The sequence below is a fragment of the Saccoglossus kowalevskii genome, chromosome 17 (assembly GCF_978046115.1).
Source record: "Saccoglossus kowalevskii chromosome 17, keSacKowa6.1, whole genome shotgun sequence".
Taxonomy (NCBI): Eukaryota; Metazoa; Hemichordata; class Enteropneusta; family Harrimaniidae; genus Saccoglossus; species Saccoglossus kowalevskii.
Window position 1 is genome coordinate 23645952 of NC_140657.1, and position 18017 is coordinate 23663968.

Consider the following 18017-nt stretch of genomic DNA (forward strand, 5'->3'; position numbering starts at 1 on the left):
ATTCTTTAAAACAAAATGGCCGCCAGTCGGCCATTTCAAACTTGATCCGGAAAAAAAAATGACGTGCATCAATTGCCTATTATGTTTAATGTATGTACCAAATTTGAACGAAATCCGTCCATGCATAACTGAGATCTGGGTTCGGAATGGTGAAAATGTGCGATTTCAATGCATTTTCGGCTTTAAAGCAGCCGCCATTTGGCTATCATTAATGAGATCATGAAACAAATGCACATACATATTTTTGACATGATGTACCTTGTGTGTGTGAAGTTTGAACTTGATCAATCCAGACATGTCTCGGATACGGATCCAGAACTGAATTCTTTAAAACAAAATGGCCGCCAGTCGGCCATTTCAAACTTGATCAGAAAAAAAAAATGACGTGCATCAAGGTCATATTATGTTTAATGTATGTACCAAATATAAACAAAATCCATCCATGCATAACTAAAATCCGGGTCCGTAATGGTGAAAAGGTGGGATTTTGATGCAATTTTGGCCTTAAAATGGCCGCTATTCGGCTATCGTTAATCGGATCATGAAAAAAATGCATGTGCATATGTCCCATATAATGTGTGATGTATGAGTGAAGTTTGAACTTAATCGGTCCATGCATGTTCGAGATACAGGTGATCACGGACGCACGCACGCACGGTCGCACACACACACGGACGCACACAGGGCAAAACATAAGTCCCCGTTTTCGGACTACGTCAGAACGGGGACTAAAAATGTAAGAAGCAGCCTCTCGGCTGAGATAGCTCCGCTGTTAGCAATGCACATTTCAATTAAAGAACAGAAGATATCATTAGAAAATGAACAATATGTATAGTATCAAAGTAATGGGACTTGCTGTTTTCAACAAGAATTCAAAAACATCATTTTTCATCATAAATGATTGTGGTTTTTAACAAGAAGTCGAAAATATCACTTTTTACCAAAAAATTACAAAAATATTCACCAAAATTAGAAAATTAAAGATATCATTACAAAATGAAGAAATCTGAGAGAGGTACATATGTAGTACCTATATATGTAATATCAAAGCAATTGGACTTGCGGTTTTAACAATAAGTCGAAAATATCATTTTTTACAAAAAATGACAAAAATATGCACCAAAATTATTGCGCTTTTTAACAAGAAGTCGAAAATATCACTTTTTACCAAAAATGACAAAAATATTCACCAAAATTAGAGAATTGAAGATATCATTACAAAATGAAGAAATCTGAGAGAGGTACATATGTAGTACCTATATATGTAATATCAAAGCAATTGGACTTGCGGTTTTAACAATAAGTCGAAAATATCATTTTTTACAAAAAATGACAAAAATATTCACCAAAATTACTGCGCTTTTTAACAAGAAGTCGAATATATCACTTTTTACCAAAAATGACAAAAATATTCACCAAAATTAGAGAATTGAAGATATCATTACAAAATGAACAAATCTGAGAGAGATCCACATGTAGTACCTATATATGTAATATCAAAGCAATTGGACTTGCGGTTTTTAACAAGAAGTCGAAAATATCACTTTTTACCAAAAATGACAAAAATATTCACCAAAATTAGAGAATTAAAGATATCATTACAAAATGAACAAATCTGAGAAAGGTCTACATGTCGTAGCTATATATGTAATATCAAAGCAATTGGACTTGCGGTTTTTAACAAGAAGTCGAAAATATCACTTTTTACTAAAAATGACAAAAATATTCACCAAAATTAGAGAATTGAAGATATCATGAACAAACCTAAGAGAGGTCTACCCAAGGTACATATACACCAAATATCAAAGCATTCAGGCTTGTAGTTTTCAAGAAGAAGTCGAAAAAAGTAAAACATTGACACGGACGACGACGAACGCCGGACGGACAATCACTCATATGATAAGCTCTGCTCGACAAAGTCGACAATGGGGCTATAAGAAACAACCACAAAAAATAAATCAAAAACATCTGTGATGAAAGAATTCTTACCTTGTACTTCTAGTGTTATAACCCTGGTGATATTACCCGCCTCATTAGATACATGACAAGTATATTCACCAGTGTGCGATATTTTAGCTGCACTTAGCAATAATGACCCACTGCTGAAGATCGTATATTTTTTGTCTTTATTCACTGCTGGTAACTTCAATTGATCTTTATACCACGTAACTTTAGGCTTAGGCAAACCATACACTTCACATGATAGTGTAACATTAGCGTTGACAAGTACAGTTTTGTATTTATCACCGTCACCAATGGTTGGTGGAACTGATAATAAAAAAACATAGTAAAACTATTGAAACCTTGCTTTATGTAGAGTTAAACAACAGGATAACGGGGAGGGTGTGTCGTAGCAAAATGTTGAAACAAGACAAAAATGGAATATCATAAAGAACGCTGAATTTACGTGTAATTGTTCAACATATTAACTGAGTATTGTATCAAGCCTAATAGACCATTTTCCGTTCACTGCGAGAATCATGCGTTATGCGTGAAATGGAACGTAAAAACAGGACAAACAAAGGTCATAGCGTCATAGTGGCGTCAAACATCGCGTGGGATTCGACAAACACGAAAGTATTTTGGGGACATTTCCATGCTTAATAGTGTACTGTATACATTTGATGATAGGCAATTTCGATTAAGTAAGGGTATTCGGAAGCAATATTCCTCTGTCGAAGATCGGCTGGTCAATGTGAGCTACAAAATAAAGAAATTTGAGTTCAAAATGAAAACGTTTGATTTTTACGGCAGGCGTTCAACATGAGGTCTCGCAATTGTACGGAAAATCACCTATTGTCACTATCTTAATTTCCACATTGTCATCACTGATGCAAATTGTCACTACAAACAAGAAATCTCCCTGACCACAAAAGCATACTGTACATATTGGATTTGAGTGCACACTGTCTTATGACAGAAATCTGCATTACTGCAAGTATAAAAGTATCTATATTAATTAAATGATGGTCACAGGACAGTTATGACTTATACACCACAATTGCCGATAGTAGCTTCAATTAATCATGATTTATCAAATTTAATATTGGGAAATTTTAATTTTTAAACCATTTAATCACAGTAGGTGTGTAGAATAATAGAGTCTGATCTGATATACATGTATCATACTATACCCTGGGCACATCATATAGGTTCTGAGTTGTAGTTGCTAACAGTTATGACAATTTTGAGGCAGATGAAATTGACATATCGTTAGTAAACACAGCTGTTTCTGTAAATATTTAATGATAATTACTACAAGTATTGCATGATATTTCTGTGTATTATTGTGACTTTGCAGTGCTGAATTACTCATATTAAATCAGTAAAGTTGAATAATAATCAATGTGGTGTTATTGTGTGTGCATGCCCAGTCCAACGGACATACCTCCAAAATAAGTTGAGTAATTATTGATATTGCAACAATTAGTAATAATTAAGAAACTCATGCACACAAGATAGCAACTCTGAATAATAACATTTTTGCCCTTTTGACATACATTTCTTGTGACATGCAAAATGCAAAGGGAAAATGACTTACAATAATGGTTATACTTTATTAATCTACTAGGCCCTGTAACTATATACTCACCAAGTACATCCAGGTTAAATACTGTGAAATGACTAATTTTCACTGGGTTTAAATTTCGCTGATTTACCATTTCAGACATATTCAGTGGGTTTTAAATTCACTGTTTTGTCATTTAGATTATGTGTTCTATGCTAAATTTTACATATTCACTGGGTTTTTAATTTAGCGCATTTTCCAGTCAGCGAAATAAGCAAAATTAAAACCCAGTGAATAATTAATCCTTTTACAGTATTTTGGAATTATTTCCGGCTACATTCATAGCAACACATTTATACTGTCCTATATCAGTAACATGCACTGTGGATTTAAAACAATATGTTTCCTCAAAAGGAAAATTATATATAATAATGCTTATACTTTATTAACCTACTAGGCCCTGTAACTATATACTCACCAAGTACGTCCAGGTTGAATATTTTGGAACTATTTCCAGCTACATTTGTAGCAACACATTGATACTGTCCTATATCAGTAACTTGAGAACTGTAAATTTGTAACAATGTATTTCCTCTCAATATACGAGGTCCCAGCCTGCTGTGCGGGTTCAAACGATTCCCATTTTTATACCACGTTATTGTAGGCGATGGGTTGGCATCAGTGGCACACTCTAATGCTGCTGGTTTATGTTGAATCACTTTAAGATCATTTGGTAAATCTGAATCTTCCATGTTAGGTGGTGCTGTAAATAAAACATAGTGATACAATTATAGTAGATTTTCCATAATAAAATTATGTTGTGGGAGGTGGATACAAATTGGTTGTGCTTTCAATTTTGATTTTTTACTAAAATGGCCATCAGTCATTCAAAAGTCAATGAAATAAAAAATAATCAATGTCAATATGTCTTTTCTTTGTAAATAATTTCAACAAAAACTGCCATATCTGGTGCAAAATATAGTTAAGAGCACATGCAAATGAAACCACCATGGCCACCAGTCAGCCATTTTGTGTTGAAAGCATAAAACACACTGATATGCATCAGTTTGCATAAAATCAGCCAAGGCATTTCTGGAAATGGTTAATGACATGTTCAAACAGTCAGTCAGAAGCCATCAAAATGAAAAACAAATAATCATACCTATGTATGTCTTTCTTTAGTAGCTAAATAATTGGTCAAAGCATGTCGAAGGGATGGTTAAGAACACGTAAAAAAAAATAAAACCAAAATGGCCATGAGTTATCACAATCAGTTCACAAAACAAAATGACATGCATTATGTGAATTGTTAAGCCTAAGTTTGAATAAAATCAGCGAAGACATGGCATGTTTGTAACTGATTTTGATGAGTTTTAGAGACAAATATGGCCACCTGTCGATCAAAAGTCATCAACAAAAATCAAATCGAAATACACTTTAACTCAAACACTTGCATTCAGTGATGAGATTATAGCTCTGTCACACACTATAGTAATACACTTTAACTCAAACACTTGCATTCAGTGATGAGATTATAGCTCTGTCACACACTATAGTAATACACTTTAACTCAAACACTTGCATTCAGTGATGAGATTATAGCTCTGTCACACACTATAGTAATACACTTTAACTCAAACACTTGCATTCAGTGATGAGATTATAGCTCTGTCACACACTATAGTAATACACTTTAACTCAAACACTTGCATTCAGTGATGAGATTATAGCTCTGTCACACACTATAGTACCGTAAAATCTGTATTAGAAGCCGCATCCCTAATAGAAGTCGCACCCATTCTTTTTGAATGTTTGAGAACCAAAAATTCATCATTTCTCATATGTGTAGATGCTCTAATAGAAGCCGCATCCCCTCTGTTGCATTGTACCATTTTAATAGAAGCCGCGGTTTCTAATACAGATTTTACAGTAATACACTTTAACTCAAACACTTGCATTCAGTGATGAGATTATAGCTCTGTCACACACTATAGTAATACACTTTAACTCAAACACTTGCATTCAGTGATGAGATTATAGTTCTGTCACACACTATAGTACCTCTGCATCCAAAGTAAACAAAGTGTCTAAATGTGACATCAAAAATGTTGGACATGTCAATTTCAGTGATAAAGTTCATCCCATATAAGGACAAAATTGAGCCTTTGATCGAATGCAGATGAGATGGTGAATTGCTTGAGTTACAGACATTGAGTTACGGGCATCGAGTTACAAACATCGAGTTACGAACATCGAGTTACGAACATTGAGTTACGAACATCGAGTTACGAACATCGAGTTACGAACATCGAGTTACAGACATGGAGTTACGAACATGGAGTTACGAGCATCGAGTTACAAAAACAACGAGTTACAAAAATGACCACATTTAGTAACTCAAACTTGAATTAACAGTTAACCAAATATTGAATTACGGGCAACATGCATTTTTTTGTTTTGTTTAACGTTCAAATTTAGTAACTTGAATGTTAATTAACAGTTAACTGAATTTTGAGTTACGTGAAACATAGAACGTTAAAAAAAACAAAAAATATATATTGCCTGTATTAAACTCACAGTTCAGGTTACTGTTAATTAAATTTCGAGTTACCAAACATGGACGTTAAACAAAAGTTACAATTTATGTTGCCAGTAACTCAAAGTTTGGTTAACTGTTATTTGAACATCAAGTTACAATTTGGCCATGGTTTCACAAAATATGAGCATGGTCATTTTTGTAACTCGATGTTCTCGTAACTCGATGTCCGTAACTCGATCGATTCAGCATCTCAATGCAGTTACAGTTTTTTAAGAAAGTCTATTTTTTTCAGTGCTAGATGCACAATATTACACTAAATTTATCTAAATACTTACTCAGAACAGAGAGATTTATTATCTTTGTTGAATTACCAGCTTCATTAGAGGATACACAAGTATATTCTGCTTCATGAAATAATTGAACATTGTCAATCTGTAAATATCTTCCTTGTGTTGTAATCTTAATTCCTCTGTCATTTGGTGTAACTGGTTGACCATCTTTCAACCATGTTAACACTGGTGGTGGTATGGCTATAGATTCACATTCTAGTGTTACAGGATGGCTCTCAATCGCCATTTTATCAATAGGAAATTCAGATTCTTCTATGCTTGGTGGAACTGGAAAGAATGAACACCAAAAACAATGGAATTACATTTGTTACTGTCATACTGTTACGAACACCAAAACACAAAGGCATTACATTAGTAACTGTCACTGCCATACTGTTACAAACATCAAAACACAATGGCATTACATTTGTTACTGTCACTGTTACTGCCATACTGTTATGAACACCAAAACACAATTGCATTACATTTGTTACAGTCACTGTTACTGTCATACTGTTACAAACACCAAAACACAATTGCATTACATTTGTTACAGTCACTGTTACTGTCATACTGTTACAAACACCAAAACACAATTGCATTACATTTGTTACAGTCACTGTTACTGTCATACTGTTACAAACACCAAAACACAATGGCATTACATTTGTTACTGTCACTGTCACTGCCATACTGTTACAAACACCAAAACACAATGGCATTACATTTGTTACTGTCACTCTTACTGTCATACTGTTACAAACACCAAAACACAATGGCATTACATTTGTTACTGTTACTGTCATGTTATACTGTTACAAACATCAAAACACAATGGCATTACATCTGTTACTGTCACTGTCATACTGTTACAAACACCAAAACACAATGGCATTACATGTGTTACTGTTACTGTCATGCCATTGTGTTGCGAACACCAAAACACAATGGCATTACATTTGTTACTGTCACTGTTACTGTCATACTGTTACAAACACCAAAACACAATGGCATTACATTTGTTACTGTTACTGTCATGTTATACAGTTACAATCAAAACACAATGGCATTACATTCTGTTACTGTCACTGTCATACTGTTACAAACACCAAAACACAATGGCATTACATTTGTTACTGTCACTGTTACTGCCATACTGTTACAAATATCAAAACACAATGGCATTACATTTGTTCCTGTCACTGTTACTGTCATTCTGTTACAGACACCAAAACACAATGGCATTACATTTGTTACTGTCATGTTATACTATTACAAACATCAAAACACAACGGCATTACATTTGTTACTGTGACTGTTATTGTCATACTGTTACAAACACCAAAACACAATGGCATTACATTTGTTACTGTTACTGTCATGTTATACTGTTACAAACACCAAAACACAATGGCATTACATGTGTTACTGTTACTGTCATGCCATACTGTCACAAACACCAAAACACATTGGCATTACATTTGTTACTGTCACTGTTACTGCCATACTGTTACAAACATCAAAACACAATGGCACTACATGTGTTACTGTTACTGTCATGCCATAGTGTTACGAACACCAAAACACAATGGCATTATTTTTGTTACTGTCACTGTTACTGTCATACTGTTACAAACACCAAAACACAATGGCATTACATCTGTTACTGTCACTGTCACTGCCATACTGTTACAAACACCAAAACACAATGGCATTACATCTGTTACTGTCACTGTTACTGCCATACTGTTACAAACACCAAAACACAATGGCACTACATCGGTTACTGTCACTGTTACTGCCACAAACACCAAAACACAATGGCATTACATCTGTTACTGTCACTGTTACTGCCATACTGTTACAAACACCAAAACACAATGGCATTACATCGGTTGCTGTCACTGTTACTGCCACAAACACCAAAACACAATGGCATTACATTTGTTACTGTCAGTCACTGCCATACTGTCACGAACACCAAAACACAATGGCATTACATTTGTTACTGTCACTGTTACTGCCATACTGTTACGAACACCAAAACACAATGGCATTACATTTGTTACTATCACTGTCACTGCCATACTGTCACGAACACCAAAACACAATGGCATTACATTTGTTACTGTCACTGTCACTGCCATACTGTTACGAACACCAAAACACAATGGCATTACATCTATTACTGTCACTGTTACTGCCATACTGTTACAAACACCAAAACACAATGGCATTACATCTGTTACTGTCACTGTCACTGCCATACTGTTACAAACACCAAAACACAATGGCATTACATCTGTTACTGTCACTGTTACTGCCATACTGTTACAAACACCAAAACACAATGGCATTACATCGGTTACTGTCACTGTTACTGCCACAAACACCAAAACACAATGGCACTACATCTGTTACTGTCACTGTTACTGCCATACTGTTACAAACACCAAAACACAATGGCATTACATCGGTTACTGTCACTGTTACTGCCACAAACACCAATACACAATGGCATTACATCTGTTACTGTCACTGTTACTGCCATACTGTTACGAACACCAAAACACAATGGCATTACATCGGTTACTGTCATCCCCATATTGTTCCAAACAATTGTCAGCTAAGTTGCTGACTGGTTTGCTATGCATGTCTCAAGATCATTTCGTGATTAGAACATGTTGATTGCAACTAACAACAGAAATCATCAATAAAGTATAGAGGATGCATTTCTTTCCTTTACAATCATTTCATCCAAATATATAAATTGCTGTTTGACAAATGGTAAACTTCTTCAAAAAAATAAACAAAATGCAGATATTGATGCAGTCTTACATGTGAATCAAGTTGTTGTCAATTTGTTGGGTTTTCAATGCGTTTGTGTATTTCTCATGTAGCTATCTTACGACAGACTTTATAAATCTTTTATATGAACCTCTTGTACAAGTAATTTGTAAGTTTCCCATTTTCAAGCACACAGAAATACTGACCGAAACAATATGGCAATGACAACAATGTATTAACCTCCTTTATTTCCTTTCAAACATTCAAGAGCTTCATTGCACCTTTTCACCACTAGATTTCTCGCCCAAATTTTTCTGTATTTCTTATCTTCTACAATATTTCTTGAAATGAACTCTAATTTTGGAGCCAACAGACAAAATTTTCAGTTTTTACTCAAAAAAATTTGATTATTTTTGTTCCAATCTTCATGAGAAAAGTGCAGACTATAAACGGGACTATTTTTTGAATTTATGATGAAAAGAAGGAACTGGTGCTAAAAAGGTTAAAGACAAATGTTCACTTTGACTTACCATGCACAATAACATCATAAATTTTAGACGAGTTACCAGCAGGATTGTCTGCAATACATTTATATCGACCAGCATCAGTTAATTCTACATTAGGAATCTGTAATATTCTTCCACCGGACATGATCAGCAAACCATCTTGGGCAGATGACAACGTGAGACCATCTTTGGTCCAGCGTATTGATGGAGCTGGAACAGCCTCCTCTATAGGACACTCCAGAAATAATGGTTGGTTGCTGATGAGTGTCTTTTCAGTAACTATATCAGATCCACGTAGTCTTGGAGGAACTTAATAACAAACAAATATGAACATAAATTAACATATTTCAATGTATGCCTTACATTGACCTTATTTGCAAATGGTCGCCAAGATCACATTGAGAAAGCCACAAAACTTGTTTTTCCTCTCCTAATAGTGTTCGATTCCCATCTGTTTACACGTCTACTGTATTTAATACCATGGTTACATATGTTTGGGGAACAATGGACATGATGACTGAAGTAAAATGAAACACAATTTGTAAGACTCATGGCTCTCTCTTGTTTTCAATAGTATCCAGGCGGCCATTTTCATCTAAAGTCATTTAAAAGGTTGAAAAAAGTCTAGAGATTGCAGTGATTTTCACTATCTTGATCTTTACAGGAGAGACAAAAATATTCATGATGTAAAGTGCATGGTAAAACATCACTGAAACAGATTTGCATGTGCCACTCTGAACTGCACATACACACAACACATGAATGGGTATTTTTCATAAAAAAAATACAAAATCATTTTTCATACATTTGCCATATCAAGTGGTTGTCATTGGTTTCTATGTTTTATATTTTTTTAAATGCAAGTTCTCAATTCCTAAACAAAAATGCCTGTTGCAAGTTTAACCCAATGGAACAATTCAGTAACATCTTATTATAAGAATAAAGAATAACACATGATAGATAGTAAGATAGTGTGTGCACCAAGATGGAGTCAACACTGCAGCCCTGAAACATGCATAACACTCCAAGCTGTGACACACAGACGATACACTGCATCAATCATAAAGAAATGTTTGAAATTAATTACATATACTTCATGATATTTTAAAGCCTTTATAATAACACTTTTAGTTTTATAAAATGTACTTCACATCTCTCGCAAGACCAGAATGTTGCATGATTTTTTACAACTGAATACACGTATATACAGGTTCAGGGCAGAAGGAATGCAAGAGAGTAAGACTGTAATGCATAATTATATGACACAATGTCCAAATATGGAAAATAGAATGGTATAATATTGAAAGTGAAGCAATTTCCAAATGTGAACAAACGTATAGTGAAAATATAGTTTACCATTAACTGTAAGATCGATATTTATAGTGGCATTTCCAGCTGGACTTGACGCCATACATATGTAAATACCACTATCATATGGTTGGACATTCTTTATACGCAAAGAACCATCAGAAAGTTGTCTTAACTCGTTTCCATCAATTGGCAGAAGTCTTGCTTTCTTTAACCATATTATTTTTGGCGGAGGTATACCATTCGCTGAGCATCGTAAAGTGACCTCTGTGTTTACAATGGAGGTAATATTCCTTGGTAGGCCTCCGATTATAGTTGGGGGTTCTATACAGAAGAAATATATAAAATTATCACAGAGATTGATGCAACCCTGTACTGCCTAAATGCATACTTTCCAGAATCCTCATTATAACATTATTATTATACATCTTTATCCTCTATGTAGTAACAATGTAGAAAGAGATAACAACACAAAATTCTGGTGAAAAATAACATTTGTGAAATGACCACAGTACACTATATATCAGGTAAATAAACACCAGGACGTACCTTGTATGGTAAGTTTTACAGTCCTTGTAGCTGTACCAGCAATATTACTGACTGTACATACATATACACCAGTATCTATGGCTCTAGTACTATCAATCTGTAAGGAACCAATTTCTAATTGTCTTCTAACTTGTCCAAAAGCCATCAGAAGATGACTGTCTTTTTTCCACTCAACAGTGGGCAATGGATCACCTGATGCCTCACATGGTAAAATAACTGGATTTCCCAGGATGACTGTTAATTGATTCGGACCTTCAGCAATACGTGGAGGAACTGAAAAATATAATAAAACAAAATAAGTGCTAGTTGGAAGTAACAGCAAATGTAATTTTTGGTTTTTATGCACTTCTATTGAAGACTTGCTTCTAATAGAGCAAATACTGTATACATTATGAGACCGTTTGTGGTCAGTGTGATTGTCTTTCATTGGCCAATTTCGGATGTAAAGTCTAATTATATATTCCAAAAGCAAAAAAAACTCTTTATTTGCTTAAACAGAATTGCATATAAACAAAAAAGGATTGTGTTGTAAAAGTTATCATTAAATATGACTTATGCCCATAGAAACACTATGTCCACCAACTGAAATCCACATACTCAGACAGTAATAACCACATCATTATACATCTTTTCCTCCCAGGAATACACCATGGGTATGCCGAAATTCAAAACTTTTAGAACAGATTTAGCGAACTTCTTTGTGTGGGGCCTGACCCTGGGGGCAGCCATGTTTGTTTTTTATTATCAGACGACGCTTTCCTAATATGGTAGGATAATAGGGCATGTTGTAACTTATGGCGTTACAGTGACAGATGTATAATATTACTCCATAGTATCAACTCCTACAATTGTATAAGATATGCAAATTAGCTTATTAATATGCAAGTACCGAAGACCCATCTCAGCTACCACTGTAAAACATGTTCTCACCATTAAACGTAACATAATACTCCTACAATTTCATAATATATGCAAATTGGTTTATTAATATGCAAGTACCCAAGACCCATCTCAGCTACCACTGTAAAACATGTTCTCACCATTAAACGTAACATAATACTCCTTAGTATCAACCCCTACAGGATTCTCAGCAATACATTGGTATACTCCACTATCGGCAGATTCTCCATTATAAATATTTAGAGAGCCGTCCTTTAGTATTTCAAACCCAAATTCATTTCCAGAAAGTTGTTGACCATTTCTTAACCATTTAATATTTGGAATAGGAGTTCCTTGAGCTTCACATGGAAGCCTAACATCTTCATGTGCAGTAGTGGTGATATTATGCTCACCAGTGGTTATTATTGATGGGCGTTCTGGAAACAAAAACAAAAATATCATTATGTATGTGATATATACCAGTGTTTGAAATTTGTCAAAATAGTTTACCAGACAACAGGACAGGTAACTTTAAAAACTTGCCTGCCCTACTAACAATTTACCAGCCCTGTTTTCAATATTTTATTTACTTTCAATCGTTTCACTGTATTTCATTCAACCAGTGTCACTGCAGTGACTTTCATTCAAGTAAGGAAAATCTGATTCATAATCAACTGGAACTCTCGCATATTGTGAAAGTTCATTGAAATCATGCATAGTATGGAATTTCAAATCATGTGAAAGTGTGAAAGTTCGCTAAATCATGCATCGTTCATGGATTGTTGTTCATAGTTGTTTTACATGTTGTATGTGTCAAAACGACTACATCAGGTACATATGGCACTAGAACTGCATTCATTAAAACAAAATGGCCTTCAGTTGGCCATTCATTTTAAATTTGATCTGTAAAATAGAATGATGTCCACAGTATGTTCCAAGTTTAAACAAAATCCATCCATAAATGCTTGATTTTGATGATTTTTTTAGCACAAAAATGGCCACCATTTGGCCATCTTGATCGTAAAACAAATTGATGTGCATATATATAATACTATGTATGATGTATGTGTGAAGTTTGATTGTGATTGGTCCAGGCATGTCTAAGACGGACGCACGGATGCACAAAGGTCAAAACATAAGGGACGAGGAATATTAAATAATTTCCATTTCCAATTACTCACCATGCACATTTAAACGAATAGTTATGGAGTCCACACCCTTTTCATTGGAAGCCATACACATATAGTTGCCAGCGTCATCACGTCGTGTATTGGCAATGCTAAGGGACCCTACTTTCATGATTTTCATAGACTGTCCATCTAATGACAATGTTTTGAAATCCTTTTGCCACATGATATTTGGTGCTGGTTTTCCATCTGCTTCACATGGCAACACCACTGGCTCACCTACTGTAACATCCACCTCCTTTGGTCCTTTTTTAATAACAGGTTTCTCTGAAAGACAGAATCATTATATTACTAACATCAGAGACACTTGTTTAACAGCATTTGTTTTAAAGTTGTCAGAAATCCTGAAATTGAGGCACTGAACCTTGGCTGCACTGAAGGTCAACATTTGGAGTCAAATCAAACTTAATTTTTATTGAAATTAGTCAAGGCTACCGGTAGTTTACTTTATTTTAGGATGTTTTTCTAAATTATATTTCAAGATTCTATTGGATAGGATTTCTCATGAATTGAACAATATACTAAGCCCTTATGATGATAACAAGAGACAGTGAGAGACTTTCTACAGATCATACTGAGTGAGAATGGATACAAGGTATGGCTGTTACGATACAAGAAGATTTTTAACAAGATATTGACTGGGAAGATGAGATAAAAACTAAGAATGTGACTAACCCATGATAGTAACATCTATGGTTAGATTGGTAGCACCGGCAGGATTGTGGACTTTACAAGTGTACTGCCCGCTATCATCAGCTTTTGCACTTGATATCATTAGCGAACCATTGCTCATCTTTAAAACATTTGGATCAAAATCAATCCTCTTGTTGTTCTTATACCATGTTATCTCAGGTCGTGGTGACCCAGATGTAGGACAATGCAAAAATAATCTGTTGTTTTTAAGTCCTTCAACTTCAGTCGGGACATTCTTATCAATGATAGGCGGTTCTGAAATGATAATATTGAGAAGGTTAAGATGACCTCTACAGTAAATTCATAGTTTTTGATTTTGGTATACTAGTATATACATGTTGTTTGACATTTTTTTGTCAGTAATGTAAATATTTTGGATACAAACTGTATAAACAATCATATTCAGTATATACTGTAAAATACTTATTTTAGCTGGAATTAATTTTCACTGAAAATACGTTTTTGGTGTCTTGTGTGGAATTTATTTTCACCGATTTTTGTTGAGTTAAATGTAAAATATAGGAAAAAAAGTATATTCACTGGATTTCATTTTCACTGAATTATTCCTTAATCATTATTTCCAAGCGAAAATAAAATATTCTACAGTAATTAATTCCAAGGGAAAGTATTTTAAAGTACCGTAATAAATATTACCTTGTACTGTAAGGAAGATATCTTTAGTGTCTGTGCCAGCAATACTATCAGCAATACATGTATATCGTCCACCATCAGTTCTACGAGTGATGTCAATTTGTAAAGAACCTACATCTAGGATTCTGACTGTGATGTCATCAATGTTGAAATACTGTCCATTTTTTTGCCATCTGACTTCAGGTTCAGGATTACCACTTACTTCACATTCGAGTAATACTGGATTGTTAACAATAGCATTCACGTGATCAGGACCATCTTTGATTTTAGGAGCCACTGAAATCAACAAGGGATTACAGGTTTTAGAAGTGAAGAACTTCTAGCAAATCTGGATATCTGCTTCTAGCCCTATAATTGGAATCCCTAGTCTAACCAATAATTTGATTATGAGTCACTAGCTAAGCAATTATGGAGGTAAGAGCCCCTAGCTGCCCAATAATTTGAATCCCTAGCTAACCACTAATTTGATTATGAGTCACTAACTAAGCAATTATGGAGGTAAGAGCCCCTAGCTGCCCAATAATTTGAGTCTCTAGCTAACCACTAATTTGATTATGAGTCACTAGCTAAGCAATTATGGAGGTAAGAGCCCCTAGCTGCCCAATAATTTGAGTCTCTAGCTAACCACTAATTTGATTATGAGTCACTAGCTAAGCAATAATGGAGGTAAGAGCCCCTAGCTGCCCAATAATTTGAGTCTCTAGCTAACCACTAATTTGATTATGAGTCACTAGCTAAGCAATTATGGAGGTACGAGCCCCTAGCTGCCCAATAATTTGAGTCTCTAGCTAACCACTAATTTGATTATGAGTCACTAGCTAAGCAATTATGGAGGTAAGAGCCCCTAGCTGCCCAATAATTTGAGTCCCTAGCTAACCACTAATTTGATTATGAGTCACTAGCTAAGCAATAATGGAGGTAAGAGCCCCTAGCTGCACAATAATTTGAGTCCCTAGCTAACCACTAATTTGATTATGAGTCACTAGCTAAGCAATTATGGAGGTAAGAGCCCCTAGCTGCCCAATAATTTGAGTCCCTAGCTAACCACTAATTTGATTATGAGTCACTAGCTAAGCAATAATGGAGGTAAGAGCCCCTAGCTGCCCAATAATTTGAGTCTCTAGCTAACCACTAATTTGATTATGAGTCACTAGCTAAGCAATAATGGAGGTAAGAGCCCCTAGCTGCCCAATAATTTGAGTCTCTAGCTAACCACTAATTTGATTACGAGTCACTAGCTAAGCAATTATGGAGGTAAGAGCCCCTAGCTGCCCAATAATTTGAGTCTCTAGCTAACCACTAATTTGATTATGAGTCACTAGCTAAGCAATAATGGAGGTAAGAGCCCCTAGCTGCACAATAATTTGAGTTCCTAGCTAACCAATAATTTGATTATGAGTCACTAGCTAAGCAATTATGGAGGTAAGAGCCCCTAGCTGCCCAATAACTTGAGTCCCTAGCTAACCACTAATTTGATTATGAGTCACTAGCTAAGCAATAATGGAGGTAAGAGCCCCTAGCTGCACAATAACTTGAGTCCCTAGCTAACCAATAATTTGATTATGAGTCACTAGCTAAGCAAAAATGGAGGTAAGAGCCCCTAGCTGCCCAATAACTTGAGTCCCTAGCTAACCACTAATTTGATTATGAGTCACTAGCTAAGCAATAATGGAGGTAAGATCCCCTAGCTGCCCAATAACTTGACTCCCTAGCTAACCACTAATTTGATTATGAGTCACTAGCTAAGCAATAATGGAGGTAAGAGCCCCTAGCTGCCCAATAACTTGAGTCCCTAGCTAACCACTAATTTGATAATGAGTCACTAGCTAAGCAATAATGGAGGTAAGAGCCCCTAGCTGCCCAATAACTTGAGTCCCTAGCTAACCACTAATTTGATTATGAGTCACTAGCTAAGCAATAATGGAGGTAAGTGCCCCTAGCTGCCCAATAACTTGAGTCCCTAGCTAACCACTAATTTGATTACGAGTCACTAGCTAAGCAAAAATGGGGGTAGTTGTCTAATAATGAGTCTCTAGCTGACCATTAATTTGATAAAGTACCTCTAGCTACCCACAAATTTGGATGGACCCTTAACTGCCCAATTATTTGGACCCTAGTAAACCATTAATTTGATAAAGTACCCCTAGCTGACCAATAATTCAACATATGAGTCAATAATTCAAGGTGAGCCCTTAGCTGACCACTCATTTGAATATGGTCCCATAGCTAACTTCTGATTTGAGTATGAGTCTCTAGCTAACTAGTAAATTTATTATGATCCCCTAGTAATACCACTGTAAACTTACCATTAATATTTAATAATAAAGTTATATTAGCACTGCCAGCATCATTGACTGCGTGACATGTGTAATAACCACGATCTTCATCCTCTGTATTCATAATAAACAGTGATCCATCAGACCTTACTCTCAGTCCATGATCAGATGTATCCACAACTTTTCCATCTTTGTACCATGTAATATGAGGTCTTGGAAACCCAGTGACTGGACATGGTATGGTCACACGACTGTTAGGAAATGAATCAACTACTTTTGGAGTGTCTGCTATGTTTGGTGGCTCTACATGAGAATAAAATTAATATAATTAATCTGTACATCTGCATGATTGTTGAATTTCAGTCAATTGTGGGTATAAAAGCTTGCAAAACTTTCATATAGATTTGAGGTCATTAGAAAAATATCACGAAGTATACACAAAGACAGTATGGGCCACCACTAAACCGTGATATGTGTTTTTTTACTGTGAGATTTACGATTTGAAGTTTATCAGTCCTCGTTCAGGCGCAGTTCAGGCGTGCATCCGTGCGTCCAAACACATAAAAAATTCACACATACATCAAACATAAAATTATACATATGCACATCAATTTGCTTTGATTCAAGATGGTCAAATGCAGCCATTTTTGTACTGCAAAATCATCAAAATCAAGCATTTCTCGGCTGTTTAGAGGTGGATTTTGTTCAAACTTGGTACATACATTAGACATTATAGGTCCCTTATGCATGTCATTTTGTTTTCAAGATTGGATTAAAAAGTGATGACTGGTGGTCATTTTGTTTT

The 18017-nt window shown here is 35.3% G+C and overlaps 1 protein-coding gene across 1 annotated transcript in view; it reads right to left on the reverse strand.

Annotated features, from left to right (window-relative positions):
* The window catches only part of LOC102806401 (hemicentin-1-like), a 140397-nt gene that overhangs the window by 106719 nt on the left and 15661 nt on the right, over nt 1-18017 (reverse strand). The window contains exons 10-20 of the mRNA XM_085492155.1: nt 17243-17515; nt 14940-15212; nt 14268-14540; nt 13587-13859; nt 12567-12842; nt 11527-11799; nt 11026-11301; nt 9694-9978; nt 6383-6664; nt 3987-4271; nt 1990-2268 (exon numbers count right to left, since the gene is read on the reverse strand). Coding sequence (XP_085348281.1) covers nt 1990-2268; nt 3987-4271; nt 6383-6664; nt 9694-9978; nt 11026-11301; nt 11527-11799; nt 12567-12842; nt 13587-13859; nt 14268-14540; nt 14940-15212; nt 17243-17515 — 3048 coding nt within the window. The remainder of the gene's footprint in view (nt 1-1989; nt 2269-3986; nt 4272-6382; nt 6665-9693; nt 9979-11025; nt 11302-11526; nt 11800-12566; nt 12843-13586; nt 13860-14267; nt 14541-14939; nt 15213-17242; nt 17516-18017) is intronic.